Source organism: Mastigoproctus giganteus, chromosome 10 (genome assembly GCF_048544385.1).
Source record: "Mastigoproctus giganteus isolate SK-2022 chromosome 10, ASM4854438v1, whole genome shotgun sequence".
In the NCBI taxonomy this organism is placed as follows: domain Eukaryota; kingdom Metazoa; phylum Arthropoda; class Arachnida; order Uropygi; family Thelyphonidae; genus Mastigoproctus; species Mastigoproctus giganteus.
The window spans coordinates 163,278,757-163,305,210 of record NC_143584.1 but is presented as its reverse complement, the minus strand read 5'-3'; the positions used below and the strand labels follow the sequence as shown (position 1 = coordinate 163,305,210).

Genomic DNA, 26,454 nt, shown 5'->3' with positions numbered 1-26,454 from the left:
AACAACTTGATGGACAGCTACAAAGGTACAGGAAGATTGAGATTAGTCTGAGTGAGATATCTGTAGGGGCTGTATATTCTCAATAGTAACAGTTTCCCAGAGTCAGACAGACTGTGATACCATCGTGGCCTCAGGAGAAAGATGCGTTTTGCTGATTGGCTTGTCTGTTTTGAATATGCAGTGATCTATGTAGGATGACTGGGGGGGGGGTTGAATGAATGGTATTTGGTTCTATTGGCTAATATATCCAGTACACTTCTTTTCCATTCTATGAAATCCCCAAAAATCTGCTGTTGATGGCTATAACACTTCAGCTTAAACATACAGTATTTTTCCCTTCCTCCCTTATCTTTTTCTGTTTCTTCTCTGTTTTTTATCGATATTTATTTTAATTTATTATTACCTGGCCTGTAAACAAAAAAAGCAGCAACTGCTGTTCACTGAATTATTTAGTATTAGTATTAGCCATATGGTGCAAGGAAGCTTAAGGTTTATGCTGCACCAGCCAAAAAAAAAAAAAAATAGCCCCTAGTTCTAGAATTAACCACATATTCATTCTTTCCTCATATGGACCCCCTTTTGCCGATCTCAAAAAAAAAAAATAGCCCCTAGTTCTAGAATTAACCACATATTCAGTCTTTCCTCATATGGACCCCCTTTTGCCGATCTCACCAGGTGTCTCTGGACCCTTTCAAGAAGCTCAATGTCTTTTTTAGGTGCAGTCTCCATACTTAAACACAGTATTCCAAGTGTGGTCTAACAATAGCCTTATATAATGGGATTATGACAGCCTTATCTCTACTAGCAAATGTTCGATAAATCATCGATAGTCTACAACCTGTCTACAATGCTCAGAAAACTTCATGTTTGACTGTATTGTAACTCCCAAGTTCCTTTCTTCCACTATTCACTTTGCTTCAACTCTACCAAGTGTATAAGTTATTTTGGAGTTGCTATTCCCCAGGTGTAAGATCTTGCATTTTGCTGAATTAAAGCATAGCTGCCACTTTTCTGACCATTCTTGAAGTCTGTCTAGGTCACACTGAAGACGCTCTGCTTGACAATGATCATTAACTGGTGATCATTAACTACTCTACCAATCTTTTCCATAATCTGCAAATTTAGTCATCACACCCTCTATCGCTTCATTGATGTCATTTAAGAAAATCAAGCTGACCGGGCTAGCCGGGTGGGTAAAGTGCCTGCCTGGCAACCCAAAGGTCGCGGGTTCGAATCCCACCTAGCTTGGATCAGAGTACTGCAAAAATCTTGGGAGGTGCATTATGGCCATAGAAGCCGATGCGCCAACAACTAACTAAAACAAAAAAAGAAAGAAAATCAAAAGCAACAGTTGTCGCAATACTGATCCTTGGGGAACTCCACTTCTTACATTAACCCAATCTGAGGAATAACCATTTATCACAACCCTCTGCCTCCTACTCTGAAGCCATCCTGGTATCCATCTAAGGATTTTCCTTGTTATTCCAGTGTATAAAGTAATTGCTCATGTGAGATTGAGTCAAATGCTTTGCTGAAATCTAAATAAACAATATTGAAATTATTCCCTAAATCCAGCTCACGTGACCCTGTAAAAATAGCTAACTAGATTTGTTAAACATGATTTTCCCTTTACAAAACCATGCTCTGTATCCTTCAGAATTCCATTTCTATCTAAATGATCCTCAATTCCACCCCTAATCATTGCCTCCATGATTTTCTGTACTACTGAATTTAGACTGACTGCTCAGTAATTTCCCGCTTCACTCTTAGAACCACCTTTGTGTATTGGCGATACATTGGCTCTTTTCCAGTCCAGTTCCAGTGATGCTCGCATAATTAGCCTCAATGGTTCAGCGCACCCACTTGCCACCTCACTTAAAATTATAGGGTATATGCCATCAACCCCTGGAGCCTTACTCGCCTGTACGCTTGAAAGTTTTTTCATAAATAATTGTGAAATTTCAATATCATTAATTACATATTTTTCTACTTCATACCCATAATTTCCCATTGACATAATGGGTTTTTCTTCTCTAATATTAATGCAAGATAACTGTTGCATTCATCTGGGGTATCTGATACTATCCCACGTCCATTTCATAAGGATCTGATCTGGTTTGGCCTTCTCTTCTTTGCATTTATATATGTGAAGAATTTCTTATCCCCGCTCTTTGCCAGAGATTTCTCATAATCTGCATTTGCCAGATTAGTCGGTTGTTTTGGTGTTTATTGGTGAATTGACATCTGAGATCATAGTGCACCTGCCTTTGCCAGACTGACCTTTTCTGTAGCACTACAGATATTACAGATCAATTTGTAATCATTATAGGCTTCAGTACTTTTTATTGCTCTGTAACTTTTCCATATCTTTTTCCTTTTCAAGCTGTCTTTTTCTGGCAACTTCATTATTCATCCAACTTGGAATCTTCCTCGTGGAGAATTTTTTTAATGGTATATACACATTCAAGGTTTCTGTGATTAATGTTTTAAAGGTATACCATAATTCAATTGTATTTGCTGTCTGTGAGATATCTACCCAGTTAATAGAGGCCATGTAGCACCTTTAGCCATCGTAATTTCTTTTCCTGAAATTATAACCATTCCTTTGCTTTTAACTACTGCTACTTCTCTCTTCATCATCCACTGCTACTTCTCTCTTCATCAACCACGTTCTTGCTGTCAGCCATATTATGTCATCTGGTTCATGGGTGATGATTAAGTTTAGAATATTTTTTTTCCTAGTGCCTTCCCTGCCATGTTGATACAAATAACAATCTAGTTGATTTAAAAATTGTCCCCCATGTCCTCAAGTTTCCTTCCCATTTGCCCCAATCAGTTAGAGGCAAAGTAAAATCACCCATAAGAAGACATTCACTCTTACTTGCCCATTCCATTTGCATGTAGAGGCTGTCATCATAATCTTCACAAACACCTGGGCTGTAAATTACTCCCAACCTCATATCTTTACTTCCAACTATCTCACACCATACAGATTCTAGTGAAGAGAGAGTTTATTGCTGAATGGAGACATCCAAGAAAGGAATTAGATCCATCTTTTGTTTCATGCTTGGATTAAATATCTGGGCAAAAGTTATCAATTTGGTTGTGGAAGCAGAAGTGATCTGGATAACTAGAATCAGAGCACCTTGTTCATACCTTCTGACTTTAGCTGTTCCTGTTTCAATTCTGATTTCTTTAGATCTATCATAAAGAATTTAGCTAATGGGGGACTGGAGGTTTCGGGATGATGAGACCTTTTATGCTGCAAACAATAGTCAAGTAATTAGAAGTGAGCCTAACTCACAGATGAGCTGATTAGATCTGGAATATGTCTTATATAGAAGTGTACTCTACAAGAACCATGACAGGTTGAGATGCATGGTTTATTTGGAATCCATTTGTCTTTTGTTATAACTATTTAGGAAACATTTATGGCTTCCACCCTCCCACCTTTCACATAACTCCAACTTTAGCCAATCAGTATGTTTTTATCAAAACTGTCACCATGGAGGATTTGACATCTTTTAGGATTATGCTGGTGATCACTGAACCATGTTGAGGATTTGGTTTCTCCCAATAACCTAACCATATGTATTTTTTATAACCCCTCCAAATTGTTCTACAAGGGATAGAGGCTTTGTTCTGTTTTTTATGTTTATTTATTTTTGTGTTAGAGATATCCAAACATAAAAGGAAGTTAAATCATCTATACAAAGGAATTCTTCCAGCTTGATTACCTCATGAAAATAGTCAAGCTTTAAGCATTTGCTTGCTTTATGTTGTTTATAGTATTTAGTTCTGTGACCAGTTATCATTATAGCTTTGCCTGTGCATTAATAAATTCTTTCAATTCAATGTGTTCTTTTTCATTGATTTAAGCATATTTCAGTCTTTCAAATTCTGCATTGGGTATTATATTATATTTTTAATACCATAGGCATGCCAAGAACAAAGCTGTCCGACACATCACTTCATTACCTAAAGCCTCTGGAGTATGATAAAATCCAGGCTCTTGCTGCAGCCAAGAAGGTATCAGGTCGTATATTAGAGGAAGCTGAACATATTAAAAGTCTTTCACAACAGAAGAAAGAAGCTGCATTTCTTTTCCAACATAAAGTAATTTGGGAACAAGAACATATGCATTTGAGGTATCTTGAAGATCGATTACAAAGGGAGATTTATCATCATTTAACACAGTTCAGTCAACTGTGTAATGACAGTGAAATGCATCTTGCAGATAGCTTGAACCTTGTCTTGGATTTAGAGGAAGACCGTGCATATTTTAGGGAAAGTATTGTCGATCCTCTTTGGTATGTCAGGTAAGTATCTGTAATTCATAAATAGTTATAGTTATATATACCAGCTGATGCTATGTTTTTCGGAAAAATAACTTACATTCACACATATTTAAGGTTTGATCATAAAGTTTGGTGAGTGATCTTATAATTCAGTAACACTTAGTGATAGCTAAAAGATTGTGGGTAGGGCTTATAATGACATCTTTAGAGAATGCACATACCAAGTTTTAACTCACTGTTATATAGCAGTCTAGCAAGAAAGCTGCCTTGAGCCAACACTGATTTTTCTCATTTGTTGTGTGTTACTGAAAGGGATGAAATTTGAACAGTGTGCAAACTTATTGTTAATTTAAAGTCAATTACAGAAACACAATGTTCGCTACAGTTTATGGAGGTGATGCTGTGGTGATAAAAACAGATTTTAAGTGGTTTTAAAGGTTTCTCGAGGAAAATTTTTTTGCACTTGCTGGGTAACATTTTAAAGAATAAAATTGTATCATCTTATATTTTAACTACATAATTTTTTCTGATGTGTTGGGTGGAGGATTTTGACTTTAAAATAAAATTGTTGCACTTTACCTGTATTTTATTTCAATCAGCTAGAGCATGTAATATATTTCAACTACTGCATAAAATTCTTATTGTACTTACTTTTATATGTAATTTAACTGATGTTCAAAATTCTTTTCTAATATATCATTATACAATGTATGAAAAGTAATTTTTATTTTGTATTTTAAAGTTATATATATAATTTTATATTAATTTATATTTTATAAACTGTTTATATAAAATTGTTTATAAAAGTTTTGTATTAGTCAATTAATTATTATTTTATTAGAGAAGACATTCGTGACTGGCTACAGCAACATGAAGGGGAGGAAGAAATTACAGAGGAAAGCAAGATTCAGCATGTTCAAATAGAGGATGAAATGAAAACACTCTGGGCTGGTTTTCATGAGGTAGTTCGTGAACTGTCACACGATCAGCACAATATAGAGATTGAGGTAAAGGATGGTAAGAAGGATATTTTTATTTAATGTATCTTAAATAATGTACATTTAAATATAAGGTACACTTAATAGATATCCTGTCAGAGTTTATAATATGGCACTGTGGATAATGCAATATCAAGTTAGGCCACTATCATTTATTTGTGTACTTTATTTGAGAACAGGTGATTAATTAATTGCATAATCCACAAAAGATCATAAATTATGTATTATCAGATACACCACCATTCAAACAGGACTAGCATGCTCTATAAAAACATGCTGTATTTAAACTCCATATTCTATGAAAGTTTATAAATTACAGTGTCAGATTCTGCAGTCCATCCAAATAGGATCAGCATGCCCTTACCTAACAGTTCTGTGCAGGATGCAGGTAGTTTTTAGCAATTTGTGTGTTTCCAAAACAAGTGTAGTGAACTGATGTGGACAGTTCCACAACAGATGAACCATCAACTTAAGGATATATACTGCAGTTTAGTGCATCATATATGAGCATATTGCTCACCGTGGTTATGTATGATATCAACCCTCTGAAAGCAGTATTATATGCGAACAAGTCATAGCAGAAGATTTAAACATCAGTAGGAATGGTGTGTATCATCATTTTTTTTTAATTCAAGATACCCACTATGCATTTATTCAGTAAGGAACAAAAATAGCTATATGTGGATATGCTGCAGGAAAAACAGTAATAAATGAAATGGAGGTGAGTTAAGAATAAGTAAAACAGAAATTATTTCCAGCACAAGATTGTAGCTGCTGACTAAGCATGGAATTACTTTGAGCCAGAGTCAAAGAGATCCAGCATACAGATAGAAACATCCATATTCACCCCCAGAAAAATTCAAGGTATTCCTTTGAGCAGCATGATGCATTTACTGTGTTGTTTGAAGATAATAGATCACTCAAAACCTATGTTGGTATTATTATCATGTTTATTTCTGAATTGGAAATATGTACATAATGGAGTCAAACTTTTTGTGGTATTTTCATACCACTTCTTTGGTGACTGCAAAGACAGTAACTAAGGGTTATTATTATGGAATTCTTAAATTTTTTTGTTGAGTTAAAAGTTTTAATAAATCAAACTTAGATATAATTTTATATAGTAAATAATAATAAGAATAATACATAAACACTTTCCAGCTGTCTTTGCAATATCATTGTCACAAAAGATCATTTGTGATCTTTTGTGATGAAAAGAAGAAAAAAAAAGTTTAGAAGAAAAGTAATACTGAGAGCAAAAAAAAACAAAAAAAAACCCCAGGTTTTTGGATACAGAAGAAGCAATATTTGTGATGTGCTTGTGCCAAAAAAAGATTAGAAGTCAGAGTAATCCATATCAGATAATCCAAATATTGCTTCCGCTGTATCCAAAAACCTACTTTGTTTGTTTTGTTTTGTTTTTGTATTCCTCAACATTACTTTTCTTCTAAACAACTACTCAAATCTGCTGTACTATGGAATACTGTTCCCAAGTTTGGGACGGTGTTCCCCAAACCTCTCTCTCAAGCTGCTAGTTTCCATTCAAAAGAGAGCAGTTTTTTCATTCTGTCTCATAGGTGTTTAGTTTTTGCTGCTCACCTTTTCTATAGATACTTTAGTGGGCACCAGTCTTCTTGGCATCTGTATTTCCCCTGCCCTCTTCCAAACCAGTCCACACATGTGCCGATAGCTGCCAGCATCTATTCACAGACCAACTCCAAACTCACAGAACCAAGTTTTCCGCTTCCTCCTTTAATTCTTTCTACTTCTGTTTTCTGGAACAGCTTTCCTTCACATGTACAGGGCTGCAAGGAAATGAAACAACTTTGAAGGCTTATAACTTTTTTATTGAAGAACATAAAAAAGAGGAATATTCACATAGATCATAGTTAATATTCTTGAGTTTCATATGATATGTGCAAACATAACATTTGGGTATATTAGGTATCTATAGAAAAGTATCTGTAATAATAAATAAACTTCTTTATTGCTGCTAAGTATGGTACATGTACTAGGAACAATAATTCTCATCACAGCGACATGGCCAGGAGTTTTACATTATATATGTGATTAAATTGGTAAAAAATTACGGTTACATGGGAAATTGAGTTACACAAAATTAAACGTGTAAAAATGAAATTATAATAATAGGAAAATATAAAGAGGAACTGAACGCCGCAACCCAGTTTGGAAGAATTTATCCCAGTTCAACAGATGCAATCCACTCGAGGAGCATGTGACGGTATTTGTAGTCGGTAGCCATTTTCTGTAGATTGACTCCAAGACGGAGCAGTGCCTGAATTTCGGAGTGCCTGGGCAGGTAGGAACTGACTGCACAGTTTCAACTGGTTGTATTTGAGGATTAGTGTGAGGTCTGACTTCAAGGATGGCAGAGGATTGTGCCACTGACAGAAATCCCAGATGTTTGGGGCATTTATCATTCCTATGTACATTTTTAATGTAGTCATTAAATGCCTGCTGTCAATTAACCTCAGGAGCCTGGGTACATTTAGCTGCTCAGCCATGTCAATTGTTCTCAATTGAGGGGGTTGGCGATGCTTATTTGTGGCCCATTTCAGGGTCCAGTATTCACACAAGAACACCGGTTTTTGAAGTTTTTTGAGGGTGACGCAGATGCCCAAATTTCAGCAGCGTAAACAGTGGCTTGAAGATATCTGGTAGTGGTTGCGGCATCGTTGGAATGAAGTAAGTGTTGCTTTGCTCTCCAGCATAGGGTGTTAAATCACTTCCAGAGGTATTCTGTGTGAACATTAAATTTCAGCTTCGGATCAAAATAGACACCGAGGTCCTTATGGCAGGTAACCACTGGGATGAGAGTATCCAAAACTGATGGTTGAATTACTGTTGGTTGCTGTTTCAAGGAGTAAATCATTATTGCAGATTTTGAAGGATTAAGGTATAACCCCAACATCTTCAAGTAAGTTGAAAGAGCAATCAAGTTCTCTGTGATTGAAGACTTAATTGCCATTGGGTTTGCAGACGGTAGGATTAAGGTAAGAAACTTTATATCGTCGGCATATATTAAAGCATCATCATGGGGACGCAAGAAAGGAATTAGAATGGCTGAGAAAAGAAGGCCCGACAGGACGCCACCTTGTGGGACTCCTGCATTGATTTTTCTTGTAAAGTGGGTCTTCTTCATTGTGAGGTGGACACTTCTATTCCTCAATAAGGCAGTGAAGAAAGCTAGTAGGTCTCCATTAATCCTGAAGAATTACAGAAGACTGAGAAGGGCAGTGACATCTAGGCTGTCAAAAGCAACTTCAATATCGGCGTACACAATAGCTAATTTGGATTTGAGGTTTATGAGGTTTACATGAAGAAAAAAAAAAAAAGAGCACCCCCCCCCTCGTATACACCCTTTCTATAGCCTTTGATTAGAGAGACAAGTGGTTCATCGATAGAATTTTCACCTCATGGTACAAAATTGATCTTTTTTTTTTTTGACACTCATTTTTAATCCAATGTTCAGCTATATTGTGGCACATGTGTGGACTGGCTTGGAAGAGAGTGGGGGGGGAAATACAGATACCAAGAAGAATAGTGCCCATGGAAGTATGTACAGAAAAGACTGTAGCAGTGTGAGAGGTTTTGGGAGCACCACCAGTGAGAAGCATATTTTATATAGATTTTTTGGTATATAGTTTCAAAATTTCCTGAGATACTGCTATATTCCATGCTTGTTTTTAATAGACCATAAATTGGAGAGCTACTGCAATGTACAAGGCGTGGCAGTAGAGTTCCCAAACTGGTGGTCTTGCAGTCATGTTCAATGAATTTGAAAATAAACGGAGGGGGTATGTTGTAGTCAAACTTCCTCCAATAGATAGTGGTTCAGAGATTGTCCAGCAGGCTGACAGGTTGTAAGTAGCAACCAGTTTCATTAGTAGCATTAATGTTCTGTGTCACAATTTTGCAGTGGAGCAAAGAACTAATATAAAATTTTGCTTTAAACTAGAAAAATCTGCAACAGAGACATATGAAATGTTAAAAACTGTTTATGGTGATGAAATGTAAGTCATTCAGAAAATTGTGGCAAGCTATCATCGTTTGACTTTCAGAATGAGGGCTGATCAGTTGGATATGAATACTGAAATGATTCATCAAATTCTGATGAAGATTTAAGGAAAAGGAAGGTCTGTGAAAAATATATGCCAACTGCATCACAGATGAGCAGAAGCAGCAAAGACTTCATCCAGTCTTATCAAAACAATTCTAATTTCCTGGATTGTGTTGTCACTGGAGATGATTGTTGGGTATTTCAGTATTGTTTCAGCAATTTTGAGAGAAAGGCAGCTGGTTCTTGTTGCACAACAATACCCCTGCCCATTCAGTACTTGTTGTGATAGGCACCTCTGTAGCCAGGTGGGAAGGAGCAGCAGTGTGTAGCACATGCTTCTTTATTAGACCGGGGTTAGAGCCTGTATGGAGGATGCGGAAAGGTTAGGAAATGACCACCGCATATTCCCGGAGCAATATGGCCTTAGTTGCTAATGCTCCTAAAAAAAACCAAATAACAAACAATAACAATAACTTGTTGTGACGTTTCTGATGAAATATGGCATTGTACAGATCAACTAATCCACCCTACTCTCCTGATCTAATATCAGTGGACTTCTTTCCCAAGGTGAAAACTGCTCTCAAAGGAAAGAGATTTCGGGATGTTGAGGATATAAAGAAAAATATAAAGAAAGTAATCATCGAAGATCTCTTTGGATACCTTCGCTGACTCTTTTTAGAAACTTTTAGAATGGTGTAGTAATTATATTCAGTCAGTTGGTGATTAATTTGAGTAAAAATAAGATCATTTTTGAGCTTCTTCACATTGTGTTCTTTTTATTATACCAGCTTTATAGCCACATCTTGTAATGTCACAAATTCTGTATCTCAGAAAGAAGTGGAAGCTTGGTTAGCATTCAACAATGAAAATGGAACAAAAATAGCTATTTTTGTTCCTTACTGAATAAATGCATCTATTTGGTATCTTTTTTTAGGGATTTATAAATCAAAGGACAATGAGAAGATTGTCAACACTATGCTTACTAGTTTCAAAAAATTAGGTTGTAATATGAATGTGGAGGTTCATTGGTGTTTGAAAAGAAGGACCAATGATGAGAACAAAGGAGTTTCAGAAAAGCACACAGTCATCCACGGGCAAAAGAAACTGTTGAACCTTCAAATGTATTGATTAAGTGAGATGACTGAGTGGCCAAATATGTTATCATTTTTCTTAATACTCTGTACTGTAAACTGTCTGCGCAATGTTTTTGAAATACGTATATATTTTGCAATAGGTGATACATTATTTATTTTTCATTTTGTGCAAAAAAATTAACATAATTGAACAAAATCAATTACAGATTTGGAATCAACACTCAAAAATTGTATTTAAAAATTAAAATTGGTTCACCTATTTGTATAAAAAAAAATATACCAGTGTAATTTTTTTTTTCACAGTGCAGAGTAAGTGTGCATTATTTCTGCTTTTCATATAGCCTGTGTCATGTTGTGTAAACCTTACACCATGAAAGTAATCATCGAAGAGAGGAAGAAAATTTAATAGTAAAAGGATCCAGTGTGGTTTGTTTTCAGTTTCTTCATATGCTGGGCAATCAGAATGTCCACAAATTCAGATTACAGCATATTTTATCATTCAGAATCATCAAGTTGAGCTGTCTCTGCTACCAAATTATGGCAGCATATAGATCAGTGTTTCTCAAAGGGTGTGCCGCAAAATTTTCCAAGTGTGCCGTGAAATTTAGAAATTTCTTCTTCTATGACTACGTAGGTGTGCCGCGAAATTTTTCTTCTTTGGAAAATGTGCCACGAGAGTAAAAAGATTGAGAAACACTGATATAGATTATCTTATACCAAACATAGAGAAAGCCTTTGAAAAAGCTGAATTGCAATTTTTTTTTTTTTTTTTAAGAAAATTGAACTGGGGAACCAAAAAGAGTGGGAGAAAGACCTGAAAATAGAATGCATCTTTCTGCATCCTGAATAACCTCTTTACCTTCTTTAACCTTCTCTTTTTCTGGATTTTGATGCAACCAGAAAACTTGATTAACAAACCTGAAATAAATTTTGTGAAACTGTTACATGTAACTTAGTGAGCATTGAAACAGCCATCAATGCTTACTAATCTTACTTACATCCAAGAAATGACAGAAATTATTATAATTTCATTAAAAATAGGCTTTCAATAGCCTGAATATTGATACATTTGTTCAATATTCAATAATGTTTATGGGTTCTGAAGTTTTTAAGGCACCAGCATATTTTGTGCTTTTTTTACTACTGTCATGGATGGTTGAGTATAGTGGCTTCTAGGCTACAGAAATGGGAAACCTTAATTTTGGCATGATTTCCACATCTCATTAAGCTACTGGGGGAAAAAATGCAAACAAAATAAAATTCATAAAATTAAATCAAGTTAGAAAGTTAAGATATCTGTCCTAAGTAAAATTACTTACTTGGACAGATATCTGAATGGAAAACGGGTGACTCTTGTTTTATTATATTTTTAAGGCCGGAAAATAGACATCAAGTTGTCTATTAATACTAATATCAACTTGAAAATAACACACTTTTAGTTGTTCCAGCTTAATAATGGCATTGAAATATTTGGTAGCTGATCTCTTCACAAGAAGAATAATTTAGTTTTATTAAAGGGACTCCTTTAATAAGAAGTTTTTTAAATGCATGAATTAGATTTTTTTTTTAATCATTTTATCATGAAGGTGACTTATTTTTAGGCAATGTGATTCAGCTGTTTATTGCGCATTTTAATATTGAATATATAAAAAAGGTTTAGAAAAAATTGAAGCAATTTTACTAGATATTTCAAAGGCATTTCATAAGGTTTGGCATTGAAGGCTCTCAAATTTTTCCATTTCTCAAAGTTCTGTTTTTTAACCATATCTTTTTCTTCTTGTATTCCTTCAATATCAATTCTATCCATAATTTTTCATGACAGTATGCTACATTCCACTTTGTTCAAAATCCTTGCACTGCACAGGCAATTGCAGCAGCTACATGAATGTCTAGTACAGGTTTATTAAATGCTAATTCTCCAAGCCATTTTCCACTGTGGAGTAGAGAACTTATTTGACTTCAATCCTTTTTAAACTCAATCTCTACCTCCCCCTCCTTCAGAAAATCTACTTCACTGTTCATCTTTAATAGCAGATTTATAGACGAAGACAATTTCTTTACTTGGTTTAGCTTAACTTTACACTTACTTGGCACAAATTATTGCTAACTCTATTTCCAAAAAAAAAGCTAGGTAATCTCTTTTTCTTTTGACATTATATTCTTCTAAATAGCTGTTAACTCTGTTTTAATCTAAAATCTATCCTACTATAGAATAATATTCCGACATGTTTTATGATAGTGCCTCCTTACTTCTCAATGACCATCTTTCTACACACACAAATTTACTCTATTCCTTATCACAGATATTTAGTTTCTGATGTATGCCTTTTCTACAAGTATTGCCAGGAGCACTGTTTTTTTGTGCTGGTATGTTTATTTCTGCTTCTTTCTTCTTCAACCAGCCTGCATCTTTTCACAGTTAACTTTCAGACTCATTAACTTAACCTTTAATCTTATTCATTTATTCTTTGTACTCCAATCCTTGAAAAGTTATACTTGATGTGTATTTTCTGAAAATTACCACTTAAAAAATTCAAGTCTAATATCAACAAGCTTCCCAAACATACGTATAGGTTTGTGCTATAGCATCATGTTTATACGTAGCTAACTACTAAGTAGTTACAAAAAAAATTGGCATAATTTAAGTATATCTCATATTGTGAATGCCATCACAACAAGTTGCCATGGTATTGCACTACCTCGAATAAGTAATGCTTCTCTAATAGAGAAGACTTGTTACTTATTCTCGGTGGATGCCACCACCCAGACAGCACCGTTTCAGAGCTATATATGAGATGTATACTTAAATGATGCCAATTTTTTAACTACTTAGTAGTTGGCTACGTATAAACATGATGCTATAGCACAAATCTATACGTTCGTTAGTCATAACCTGAGGCTATTGCCCTAAACAAATTATATAATTTTCAATTACTGTACACCATCAGGCATCTCTCATATTGCGGAGTTATACTTCACAACTGGGTTGTCATCATTGCAACACCAAGGTACCTGCCCACCCACCAGTGAAGAGCCAATAAGCTCTGCATGGTAGTAATCTGCCAAGAATAAGTAACAGTAGCCTTCTCTATTAGAGAAGCATTACTTATTTGAGGTAGTGCAATACCATGGTAACTCGTGAAGGCATTCACAATATGAGATATACTTAAATGATGCCAATTTTGCAACTACTTATAAACATGAGGATATTGCCCTAAACAAATTATTTTAGCTTCCTAAACATTTAACTTATCTATCAAAAAATTAAAACCTTCAGAATTTCTGTACAAAATTCTGCATTCCAGCTTTAGTTAGAGAATTGGAAGTATTTAAGTGTTTTGGTTGGCATGCAAAATGCATCTCTAATTGGTCAAATGTATATTGATAAAGTTCCATCTGTACTAGTTATATTTAAATATTTGTTAATTTCATAGGCATGATTTACATATTTTTGAATTTTATTTTTCAGATGTTAATCTTCCATTTGAAAGGTTCTGTGTGTGTTTTGTTTTATCATTTTGACTGATAAGTGTTACAAGTTTTCTGTTGTTATGGAATTTTCTTTTCTTGACATATGGAATTATGATCAAAATGTGTATGTTTATGAAACCTGAAGTTGATTTTTGCTGTTTAACCCCCACCCACCTTTCCTAATTAATATGGAATACATTCAGGGAAAAAATGCAATAAATTTTTGAGGTAATTTAATGATATATTTGAATGTCTCTTTTTTTTTTTTTTTTTTTTATTGTTTTAAGCACAAGTTCATCTTGGAGATGAGAAACATTTACCACATACAATTCCAAAAGAATTTCGTGATTTATGGTGTCCTGATCCTCATGTAAAAGAAAATTTGATGCGAGAATTAACAAAGTTGGATGATTCATACAGTACTAGAATCAGGGATCTTGAAAGATCAACAGATAAACAGTAAGTTTTTTTTTTTTGGTACATTCTTAGAATATATATATAACTCATATATAATATGAGTTTAATTTATTTGCCAATTTTTGATATCCTAAATACTCTTAATATATCATATTATTAATCTATCAGAACAGCATAGCAAAGTTTAAGCCAATATTTGCACACTAATGGTAAATAGCCAGCAGCTGTTTACCATTAGATGCTTTGTATTGCCTATGAACACAAAAATCAATTTTCAAATAACAAACCTTCCATTACTCATTAAGATCTTTGGATGGATTAATATTTAATGTATTTATATTGAATATTAACTGAATAGTATTGCCACCATAAACAGGTGGCTGTCTTCCCATACTACCCAGGGTCTTCTATCCAAACATATTTCCCCCTCAGACCATGTGCTGTCCCACCAGCTTGTACAAACCCTTTCATGCAGCAGGATGCTAGAGCCTTATGTTGAGTATGCACCATCCCCCTACAAATTTATACTCACAGTGTAGTTGGAAATGAGGCTTCCACACTGGGCACATTTACTTGTGATGGGGCATCAGCAAGTGATGTGTGGGCCACAGCTGTTCCACTGCACAGCACATTAGATACACCTCTCATCCCTTAGGCCAGTAATTTTTTTTCTTTTTAATTTTGCATATTTCTGATTATTTTATTAGTGAATTGGCTGTCAGGTGTGCTGTGATAACTTTTGTTTCAAAATAGAGACACAGGATAATAGTGTTGTTCTCTGTTGTGCACACTCATTTCATAGTATTTGTATAGTTTGAAGCTAATTAACAGTGTCTTTCAGTTAGATGCCAAAGAAATACAACATAAAATTTCAAAAGATGTATAACAGATATATATCCAAGTGCAATTTTAGAATATGTGGAAGATTTTCCACATATTCAAAAATCTGAAAAAAGTAAACACACTTGCTGTGTCTACCATATGTACATGCAATTGTTCAATTTAAAGCAGCAGGAAATGCAATGTAATCAGACATTTGTAAACAAATAAGAATAACAACAGTGTAGTGCATTGAAAAAATGCAAAAATGGATGTTGCACTTCTGCTGACAATGATGTCATACATGCTGAATGTTTACTTGCATCTTTTGTCATAGAACATAATCTTCATCCTGAGTTGTGCTGATCATACATGTGCATTCCCTTAACGAAGCTGTGATGTTGAGGTTACTTCCTTTAATGAATCTGCAATATTCAGAAATGTTTTCCAATAGCAGTATAGCAAAAAAATGTGATTGTGGAGAAACAAAAACAACAGTGAAATTGCACAGATAGTGAAAGAAGAGGAGGTAGTGATGGAATGTAGGTAGTAATTGCTACAAATGGCAGTAAGATAGTGAGTCCAAGCTATATCCCATAATTGGTGACTTTTCATAATAATAATAATAAAAAAACATCAAATCAAAAGCTGCTTGCTGCCAGTGCTAGTACTGGAAGTGACTCTGCAGGGTACAACATTGGGCATCTTTTAAATTGACTTGGCGCATTATAGCCTTAGATGCTAATGCGCCATAAAACTCTAAAACAAACAAACAAACAAGCATCTTTTAAACAACCTTAAAATATGCAGGGCTCTCCTGGCACATTCCTTCAGTTTTGGAAGTTTCCCATGTCATTTCATGTTGGTTTCAGCACCAGTCTGCTTTCATTTACAGATCACATCACCAATTGTCGACTTAGAAATCTTCAGTGTTGTTGAATTGTTACATACAGACTGATTGCTTGTGTGGGCCGCATCATTTGACACTGGAAGTTTGTTAACTCCCTTGATTGCAGCTTTTGCTTTCACAGTCATACGGCGCCTCCGTAGCCAGGTGGGAAGGAGCAGCAGCGCGTAGTACACGCTTCTTGATTAGACCGGGGTTCGAGCCCGTCACCACCAAATACGGAGGATGCGGCAAGGTCAGGGAATGACCACCGCATATCCCGGAGCAATATGGCCTTAGTTGCTAATGCTCCTAAAAACCAAAATAACAAATAACTTCACAGTCATACGACTGTCTCCTCAAAGGTCTACGAGCATATTTATAGTTGTGTGTAACTCATGATGCTTGGGTAGGATGTGACCAACTATCGGAGTGTTTTAAACTTATACACCATCAGCCAAAAAAAAAAAAGTAACCTACCATTTTCCCTAATAATTTGTCTAAACCTTCCATCTTCTCTAATAATTTGTCTGAACCGTCCTTAACTCCTGTGGCATGCATGCAATGGCTGTTACACTATGGGATACGTCATCCCTCAAGTACTGTTTTAAATATCTTTTTGGCAATAAATTCAGAATTATTTATATTTGGATACTACCCTACATTTTCAATCTGTTGTAAACACAATGATGAATAAACCATTTTTATATATTGAAAAGATATATTTAATTTCTTTTTTTAAATAACACCTTTAGGAATAACTTATAAGGGTGTGGCATAATTTGTTGCCATGGGGAGAAGAAGCCTACACTGCTAAGATTAATAGAGAAGTAGAACTTGTGAAAATGAACTAATGCATTCTTCATTACTGGTACTCAAATTTTTTATGTAAGCAGTTGCATGGCAACAATTTGAGTTGCTCCTGAAGCACATGATGATAGTATACTGCCAGAATTGGACAGAAAGACCCCACTAATTTTAAATTCATGTTTTGAATGATTGCAAACAGTAAGTATAATGAAAATATGTTATTTTATTTGTTTATGGCCAAACTTCTATATTAACAAAACAATTAATGATGCAAATCAAAAGAAATGCAATAATTGAGGAATACTAAAATCAACGTGATTTCACACCGGTAGATAATTTTTTTATTTATATTTAATGACCACAATAGAACATTTTGGTCATATATGCCCACCACAAGGTTAAATTTATTCAAACTAACTACTTTCACAATGCCAGATGGAAGTTTGTTCCAATGTTCATTTGCTATCTGGCTGAAAGCAAATTTTAGCACCTCTGTTGTGCAACATCCTTTTCAATATAAATTTAGTCCCTTTGTCTGCAGTGTTTGAGAAAGACTAAGAATGCCATCAGCATTTAGTTTATTCAACCCATTTAAAGCCATGAATACAGTAGACTCTCGATTTTCCAGGATAGATGGTAAAAAAAAATTCCCGGGTAATTGATTTCCCAGTTAATCCAAAAATACAGTAAGTTCCCGACATACGTAAGAGATACATTCTCAGACTTCTTACGTAAGTTGAGTTTTACAGAACTCGGGAATGACTAAAAAAATATTGTTACTATATCCCTGATATGCCAAAATTACAAAAAACGCATAATATCCTCAGAAGAATGAAGAAAAATAGTTATATATTTTTAATTAGTTCAATTAAAAACTTTATCTTGGGACAGCGGTGAAGTAGCCAGAGTGGCACATAAGAAAAGAAAACATAAAAGGAAGAAAAAATGCATGTTATTGTACTGTAAAAACTGATTTGTATTTCGTAGCCTTGGTTATTATAGTTGAACTCATTGGTGCTGATCGCTTCACCGCTTCTCATATTCTGTCTTTCTCCTTTATTTTGTTCACCATTGCAACTGACAAATCCGAATGCTGCACGATATTTGTTAATGTTTGGCCATTTTCATACATCCTTATTATTTTAATTTTCTGATCAAACTGGATCGCTTTCATTTTCTTGATAGACTTACTAGTACCGCTGTCATTTATTCTCTTAGTCGGCACCATGATAACGGTCAAAATGAAATTTTCTGAAAAGAACTTCACAGGGTTAAGGCGAAAACTCACTATTATCACTCCACGCAAGCTCACATTTTACTAAAGCACATTTCTGGAGGTCACTGCCATAAAACAATAAAAACAATTTGCACTTTCCGGGTTACTGGGCTTTTCTGTTAGTGCAATTAATTATAAACTGGTAGTAAACTTGATCTTATTGCATTTGTGATAATACCAATAGCTGGAATTCTGTGAGTTGTTACATTATGGTGAAATGTGTTTCGCCCTTCACTTGAAATCTTCAGTCATATAAAAAAAATTATAACGTAATGTAAGTCCAAAGCTACGTAAGTCGGGGACTTGCTGTATCAAAAAATGTTCAGCAACCTACGTAAAAAGTATGGCGATAGATAAAAAACCGGAAAAACTTACCACGTACTACTCACATGCCCAATATAATGCTTCCCTTTATTTTTTATGATGTCGATTTTAAATCTAATAGCTTTCCTTTATTTTTTAAAATGACACGTATGGTTTGGTCACCAACATTATAATGGTTCTTTAGAGCTTTAACGGATGCACAGTTTTCAAACTTTTGAATATTTTCAAGTTTTTGTTTAATTCTCCTACATTTGCCAATCATTTTTGCGATTTCTAAACAAAAAAAAAAAAAAAAAAATAGTTACTATAAAAAAAAAAATAGTTACTATAAAAAAAAAAAATTCTGACATTCCTGACATAAATAACAAAGCAAAATTTGTCCTTTTATGGTGTGATGGAACACAACAATCAACACGACACACTAAAACAAACTAAACATTTGGTCTCTCTTTTTTTTTTTTTTTTTTTTTTTGAGTAATGGGTGTGAAGCCAGCAGGGGTTGAGTGATGGGTGTTGAAGCCAGCAGGGATTGCAAGATAATAGGCACAATAATCTCCTAATGACGACTCATAACACCACTTCTTGTCATTTATTTACGACTTGTAAAACATCTGTTTATACCTATTCTAGTTATTACTTGAATTTTATGATTTCTGGTTTAATTTTTTTAATTTGGAGTCTTGAAGTGTCCCGGTTAATCCGATCCTGGTAAATCGAGAGTCTGCTGTACTTCATTCAGGTTTCCTCACAGGTGTCTAGTTTACAGAGATCCAAATTTACAGAACTTGAGTATTTTTTTTTTTTTTTTTTATGCTAACAGAAATGTCCTAATTAATTTTATTGCTCTTCTTTGTTCCAAAATCCTTTCTAAAATGTGGCTCCCACATTTTAGAAAGGATGAATTAAAACTGTGGCCTAAATCTTGCCTTATGCAGCAGGATAATCATCTCCTTATCACTGCTGGTAAAATCCCTGTATATCATTGACAGAATCTCATGAGCTGTCGTAGCAGCCTGTCTGCACTTCTCAGCAAACCTCATGTTTGACTGTACAGTTACCCCTAGATCTTTTTTATTTTCCATCACCATGAGTGTGGTTCATCCATTTGTTTATTCTTCTGAGATTGTTACTGCTACCCAAGTGCAATTATCAAGTACCTTGCAGTTATCAATGTTAAGCCTCAATTGCCATTTCTCGGCTGATCTTCCTAATTTCTCTAGGCCTTGTTGCTGTGGCATACCCCAATTCCTGTCATATAGGTGGACCCTGTACATTGCTCACCTTTCTTGTTTGTTAAGACAATAAAAATGCTTCCCATTTTCATTTTGCTACCATGAAAGATGACCATAAATGAAAACAAGTCTGGACTTCTCATTAGCTGTAAATTAAATTTCTTTTATTTAAAAATTTATTGATGTAAAGTAAACTGATTTAAAACTCAGATTATTTTAATATAGCAAAATGTATGTGCTTTATGAAATATGTTAATAAATTGAAGGGACTATATTTTTGTCTGTTTAGCAGTTGACAGTCTTCAACAGTAGTGGTAAATGTTATGGTCATAATACTCTAGTAATAACTAGAATAGGTATAAAGAGATGTTTTGCAAGTCGTAAATAAGTGACAAGAATTGGCATTATAAGTCATCATTAGGAGATTATTGTGCCTATTATCTTGCAACCCCTGCTGAACTGTTGCAACCCCAACAGAACAAATATTCTTTTCTCTGAATTGTCTTGAGATACACTACTTTTAAACAAATAAAATAATGACTTTTCAGCTATTCTATTATTTATTTAAAATACAAGACACCATTATGATAGCCTGTTTGCCGATTTTTTTTTTTTTTTTTTTTTTTTATGAAAACCCCAAACACGAAAGGTATCAAAACCTATAGTACTTAGTACCATGCGTGGGTTGAAAGAGAAGTAAGGGGGGGGGGGGGGTTTGCCAGAAACTCTGCTCTAGAGACTAAACATGGGTTTCACCACTTCAAGCCTCCAATAAGCAAAGTGGTGGTATTGCACCGGTTGATGAGTCATCTACCACCTGCAAATTTCTCACCAATTGCTCACCACACTTACTGATTTCTCTTCTATTTAGGGTGGGAGGATGATGGTCCTCATTGGAAAATTACTGAAAATTTTTGAAAAATTAAGAAGTTATATGCATAACTTCTTAATTTTTCAAAAATAATTAAGTTACCTGCAAGTTATAAGTTACCTGCAACTTACATGCAGTATAAAGAAACTGAAACTTCAGTTATTTTAATGTATCAAAGGCTATATAGCCTATGAAATAGAAGGATAAATTTCTTTTTAATTTCTATCAAACCACATAGAACTGCTTCATCACCTGTTAACTAATGTTAGACCAGCAAGTCTCAAAATAAGCTATTATACATTAAAGTATTACTTTAATTTTTCTCTTTGTTTAGGCTTAGTCCAAGTGGATGGACAGATGCTGAGAGTTTAATGTTTCAACATATCTTAGATCAGTATCCTTCAGATATGGTAGAGAGGAGGGTGCTTTTATTTGATAGACTTAGAAGAACATTTCTACAGAAAACTTTGGGACAGTTGGTGAGTAGTTTGGCAGAAAATGTTTATTAAGAAAATATTTTTTATATTCCTTTGCATATACAAGTATATCATTTTTAACCCTGTCACTAGTGCAACTTGTGTGTGTGTGTGTGCGTGTGCGTGCGTGCGCGCGCATGTGTGTTTCACAGCCTACTACTTTTTTTTTCTGTACACTGGATTTTTAACTTAAATTATTTTATTACAACATATAATACTTATTAATAATTGTTTCATTTTCAGTAAGAATAATGATTTTGTTTGAAACCTTGCACTGGGTTATCTGTATCCAGCTCAATGAGGAACATTTTGAGCTATAGGTGAGGTTCCATATCCAGTCAGTCAGTTCCTTTTCTTACCCTTGATTTCTGCTAAATTTGAAAATTCAAACTCATAATGGCAAGAAGTGTTTGATGACTTTGTCAGATAATTCTGGATATTCAGACTGAACATTGACCAGGAAATTCTAGAGATTTCTCACTGAAAACTGCTTTCAGCATAATGTCAGACAGTAAATTCATAAGCATATCACACTCACTCACAAGTTAGAAAACTGAATGTTTCACTTTGAAAGTGAGCAGAAAATGGATTCCTAAACCATTCTTTGGTTGCTTCTGGCCCTGGAAAGTGTTCCCTCATATTCTGTTGCAATATTTCTTTTTTTTTTTAATGTGCTTTTTTTAAAATCAATAATACATCATTGATTTATTTCTCTGATGAATGAAGAAAATTATGTTGGGAAAGAGTCAGTCAAATCTCACACAGCAATCAAGCCATTTGTACTACAGTTTGGTCTTCTGAAGAAATCCTGATATCTTATCCTTTACATTAAAATTCGTGATATTTTGACCCTGAAGTTCAAGGTACCGAATACATAGCTGAAATATGTCACTTGAGCATTACATTTGAAATCATGGAAAAGGTCTTTACTAACATTAACAGTGTCATGAAGAAAAGTTTTTATCTTATCTCCCAGTTCAAAAACTCTCATGAGCACCTTCTCCCTCCCTCCCCCTGCCAGTCAGAGTACTTCAGTTTAGAGAAACGAAACCCTGTGCTTCTGCCCATTGCTTTGCACAGCATACTGAAAAGACACATACTCAATGGCTGCAGTTTGATTATATTCATAATTTCACTATTTGCTTCAATACTGAACCAAGATCAGGAGGCATGTTTTTCACCACTAACTATTCTCTGGGAATAGAGCAATATGTGGATTTTCATCAAAGAGCGACCTCTTTTTATATGTATAGCAATGCCCTTCTTTACTGCACACATAGCTGCCACTCCATCAGTATGCTGATCTCAGTGCACTCTTTCCAGTCCATAGCATGGCTCGCAAAATAATCATTAACTAAACAGAAAATCACTTCTCCTGTGGCATGGGTTTCCAGCAATAGCCAGAACAAAAAGAAACTTTTTGTTCTGCCTATCTGTCAAAACCCCTCTCTCATATATACTGTGCTGCCACTTTATTAGGTACACCCCTGCTGTGCACACAAATGGTTTGTCCCACAGCATTGCAAGTCACATGACCACAGTTGTGGATATAAATGCAGCAGCAGAATAACCTTTCTAGTATCAGTTAAGCGTACAAACTGTAGCAAGAATGGGGAAAAGTAGTGATCTTATGGACTTCGAGGCCCCGGGTGCCAAGCATTTCCGTGGCCAAGCGATTCTCGTGCGTTTAAAGAGCGTTTTTTTGGTAAGCGACTAGGTTCTATTTTGCTTTCTCCCTTACTTATTAAACCTTTTCGTTAAGTAGCTTCATTTTCTTAAAAACACTAAGAAGTGAGCCCAGAAGAAGGAAAGAACCTTTTTCTTTAATTTAGTACTCCTACTAACTATATTAACCTATACGCTTGGCCACAAGCAGCACTGCTCCTGCCTCCCCGTGGCGGGGCCAGTAATCTGGGTGGTAAAGGTAAACCCCCAGGGCCAAAAGGAGCTAACATGGATACAAATAGTTATCCCCCTTTAGAGCCATTGAGCTCAAGACAAGAGACTCCCGACATTGACCATGACTGTGTTCACCCAAAAAGGCTTTGAACGGAAGCAAAATGTCCAAATGAGATACCGAATTTCTTGGTGATACATTCGTTATCTGCCCAACCTGTAGGCAAGTTATCACCATTCTTGATACAAAAGTGTTTAGAGTCTATTGCAGGGTCACCAAAAATGGTGAAGCGACTACAATCTGGAGACCTCCTGATCGAAACAGCCACCTCAAAACATTCTGAGCGGCTGTTAAATACAACATCATTTGGGGGGCTAACAGTATCAGTTACTCCCCACAGAACCTTAAATTCATCAAGAGGTGTGATCAGTGAGTAGGACCTAATTACAGTCTCCGAAGAAGAACTACTCCAAGAACTTAGTAGTCAAAAGGTAACAAGTGTAAAAAGAATCATGAGTAAAAAAGATGGGAATCTAACTCCAACTAGAACCATCATTTTAGCATTCAGTACTCCAGACTTACCATCCTCAATCAAAGCTGGCTATTTGAATTGTCGTATTAGACCATATATTCTGAATCCTGTTCGTTGCTTCAAATGCCAGAAATATGGTCATTCACAGCAGGCATGTAGAGGTGACCCCATTTATCCCATCTGCGGAGCTAAAGAACATACTCAAGCTGATTGCTCGGCCGCAACCGCTGCGTGTCCAAACTGCAAGGGAAGTCACCCTGCCTTTTCCAAATCTTGCGAATTATGGATTACAGGGAAAAAAATCCAAAAATATAAAATAGAAAATAAAGTTACTTTTCCTGAGGCACGTAGGCAAGTTATGTTAAGCATGCCTAGCAGTCGAACCTACGCTGCTCGCACTAGAAACTATGTATCTACTGGAGCACAAACAGATGTATCAATTCCGCCTAATACCTCAATGACTAATTGGCTTAAATCTACTCTTTCAAATTCAAAAAAAGAAAATCCTCAAAATAAAACTAGCGAAGCTACAAATACCCCAATCAGTATCCCTAGTGATACTGAATCGGTCCCATATGACACAGAGCAAAGGAAATCTGACACAGGTTCAAAAAAAATGGAAACTCCCACCAACAGTATGGAAGTAGATGAGCATTCAGATAATGGGGAGCTCATTTTGGAACTCCATGCAAATGACACCATGGATTCTGTTCGCCCCTATTTCCCGAAAAAAGATAAAATAAAGCAAGACAGATCGAAATGCTCCACTTCTAAAAAACAGTCAGAACAATCGAACACAACTAAACTCAAATAATGTCTAATATCATACAGTGGAACTACAGAGGACTAAGAAGCAATTCTGATGACATAAAAGATTTACTGATTCAATACAATCCGATAGGAGTATGTCTACAAGAAACTTTCTTATCATCTGAAGCTTCACCAAAATTTACAAATTATACAATATATAGAAAAGACAGGATTTCGGAGTCTCCTGCTCGCGGAGGAGTAGCTGTGCTTATAAAATCAAACATACCGTCCAGGCAAATTCAGTTACAAACTAGTCTAGAAGCTGTGGCAGCACGTATTTCAATCAGTATATCAATTACCCTAACTTCTATATATATTTCCCCTTCTCAACCATTTTCAAATACAGAACTTGGTAATTTGGTTATGCAACTACCATCTCCAATCTGCCTTTTTGGTGACTTTAATGGCCACCATCCATTATGGGGGTCGCCTGCGATTGACACAAGAGGCAAATTAATCGAAACATTCATGAATAATAACAACCTAACTATACTAAATTCTGGATCTCCCACTTATATTAACCTATCTACAGGATCTACTTCTGCAATAGACTTGTCTATCTGCTCACCAGCAATTCTCCCAAGTATGTCATGGTCAGTGCTAAACAATCCTTTAAACAGTGATCACTTTCCAATCCTTTGCTCATTACAAACACGGGTAACTGCAAATCTCGAGGTCCGATCCACCTGGAAGTTCAAGAAGGCAAACTGGGAGAGCTACTGTACCCAGGTCCAGTTAGACAGGAGTTATGTTCAGCAACATCCAATTGAAGACGTAACTAACTACATTACCAATCAGATACTAAATGCAGCAAAAAATTCAATCCCGAAGTCACAACCTCACAAGTACTCCCACCATAACAACTGGTGGAATACAGATTGTTCTAATGCCAAGCGTGAGAAAAACCGTGCTTGGAACAAATTCCGTAAGTTTCCGACAACCAATAATCTAATAGAATACAAAAGACTTAAAGCCAAAGCAAGGCAGATTAGGAGAAAAGCCAAACGTGACTCGTGGGTCTCATTTGCCTCAACTATCACCAAAGACACTGACCTACGATTCATTTGGAGAAGAATTAAAGCATTAAATGGAAAATTCACTCGACCACCCTCTCCAATATTCTGTTGGAATGGGAAAGATCTATCGGCACCTAAGGAAATCGCCAATGCGCTAGCGAATCATTCTCTACAATATCTGCTTCTGCTTCCTACTCGATCTCCTTTCAGCGCATCAAGGCAGATGCAGAACGCCGCAAAATTAACTTTTCCGCACGGCTCTCACTTTCATACAATCAACCATTTAATATAACAGAACTCAAAGAATCCTTAAATAAATCTTCAAATAGTGCTGCCGGCCCAGACGACGTACATTACATCATGCTAAAACAATTACTTGAAGAGGAATACCCTATTAATTTTCTATAATCGAATCTTCTCAGAAAATGCCTATCCGCTTTCCTGGCGTCATTCTCTCATACTTGCCATACCAAAACAAGGCAAAGACCCTTCTTTGGTTAACAATTATAGGCCAATATCTCTCACAAGCTGCATGGGGAAAATTTTTGAAAGAATGATACATACGAGGCTTACCTGGATCTTAGAAGCAGAGAACCTTTTAACAGATCATCAGAGTGGCTTTCATAAGAACAGATCCACTCTTGATGGCCTTATCAAAGCTGAATCGAATATTCGCAATGCGTTTGTCATGAAGCAACATCTAGTCATGGTCAATTTAGATATTGAAAAGGCATTTGATACTACCTGGCGACATGGTATTATTATGGACCTTTATCACCTAGGACTAAGGGGTCATCTCCCTCAGATAATTCAGAATTTCTTGCGCCACCACTCTTTTCAGGTCCGCTATCAGAACGTACTGTCTACACCCCATATTCAGGAAGAAGGAGTACCACAGGGATCTATACTCAGCGCAACGTTATTTGCAATTCGAGTCAACAGCATAACTAGAGACATCCCCAAAACTGTGGAGGCTTATATGTACGCGGATGACCTTGCCATCTCCTGCCAATCGCAAAGCATGAACACCATTGAGCGTCAACTCCAACTTGCCATTAACAGAATTGAATCCTGGATGTCACGCAACAGATATCGACTAGCTGAACAAAAGTCTACCACCATTCACTTTTGTAAGAAACGTGCTGT

General features: G+C 35.6%; 1 protein-coding gene across 1 annotated transcript in view; it reads left to right on the top strand.

Annotated features, from left to right (window-relative positions):
• The window catches only part of LOC150079441 (coiled-coil domain-containing protein 148-like), a 182,551-nt gene that overhangs the window by 21,425 nt on the left and 134,672 nt on the right, over positions 1-26,454 (top strand). Inside the window, exons 2-5 of the mRNA XM_090383071.1 lie at positions 3,938-4,319; positions 5,140-5,315; positions 14,230-14,401; positions 20,912-21,056. Coding sequence (XP_090239197.1) covers positions 3,938-4,319; positions 5,140-5,315; positions 14,230-14,401; positions 20,912-21,056 — 875 coding nt within the window. The remainder of the gene's footprint in view (positions 1-3,937; positions 4,320-5,139; positions 5,316-14,229; positions 14,402-20,911; positions 21,057-26,454) is intronic.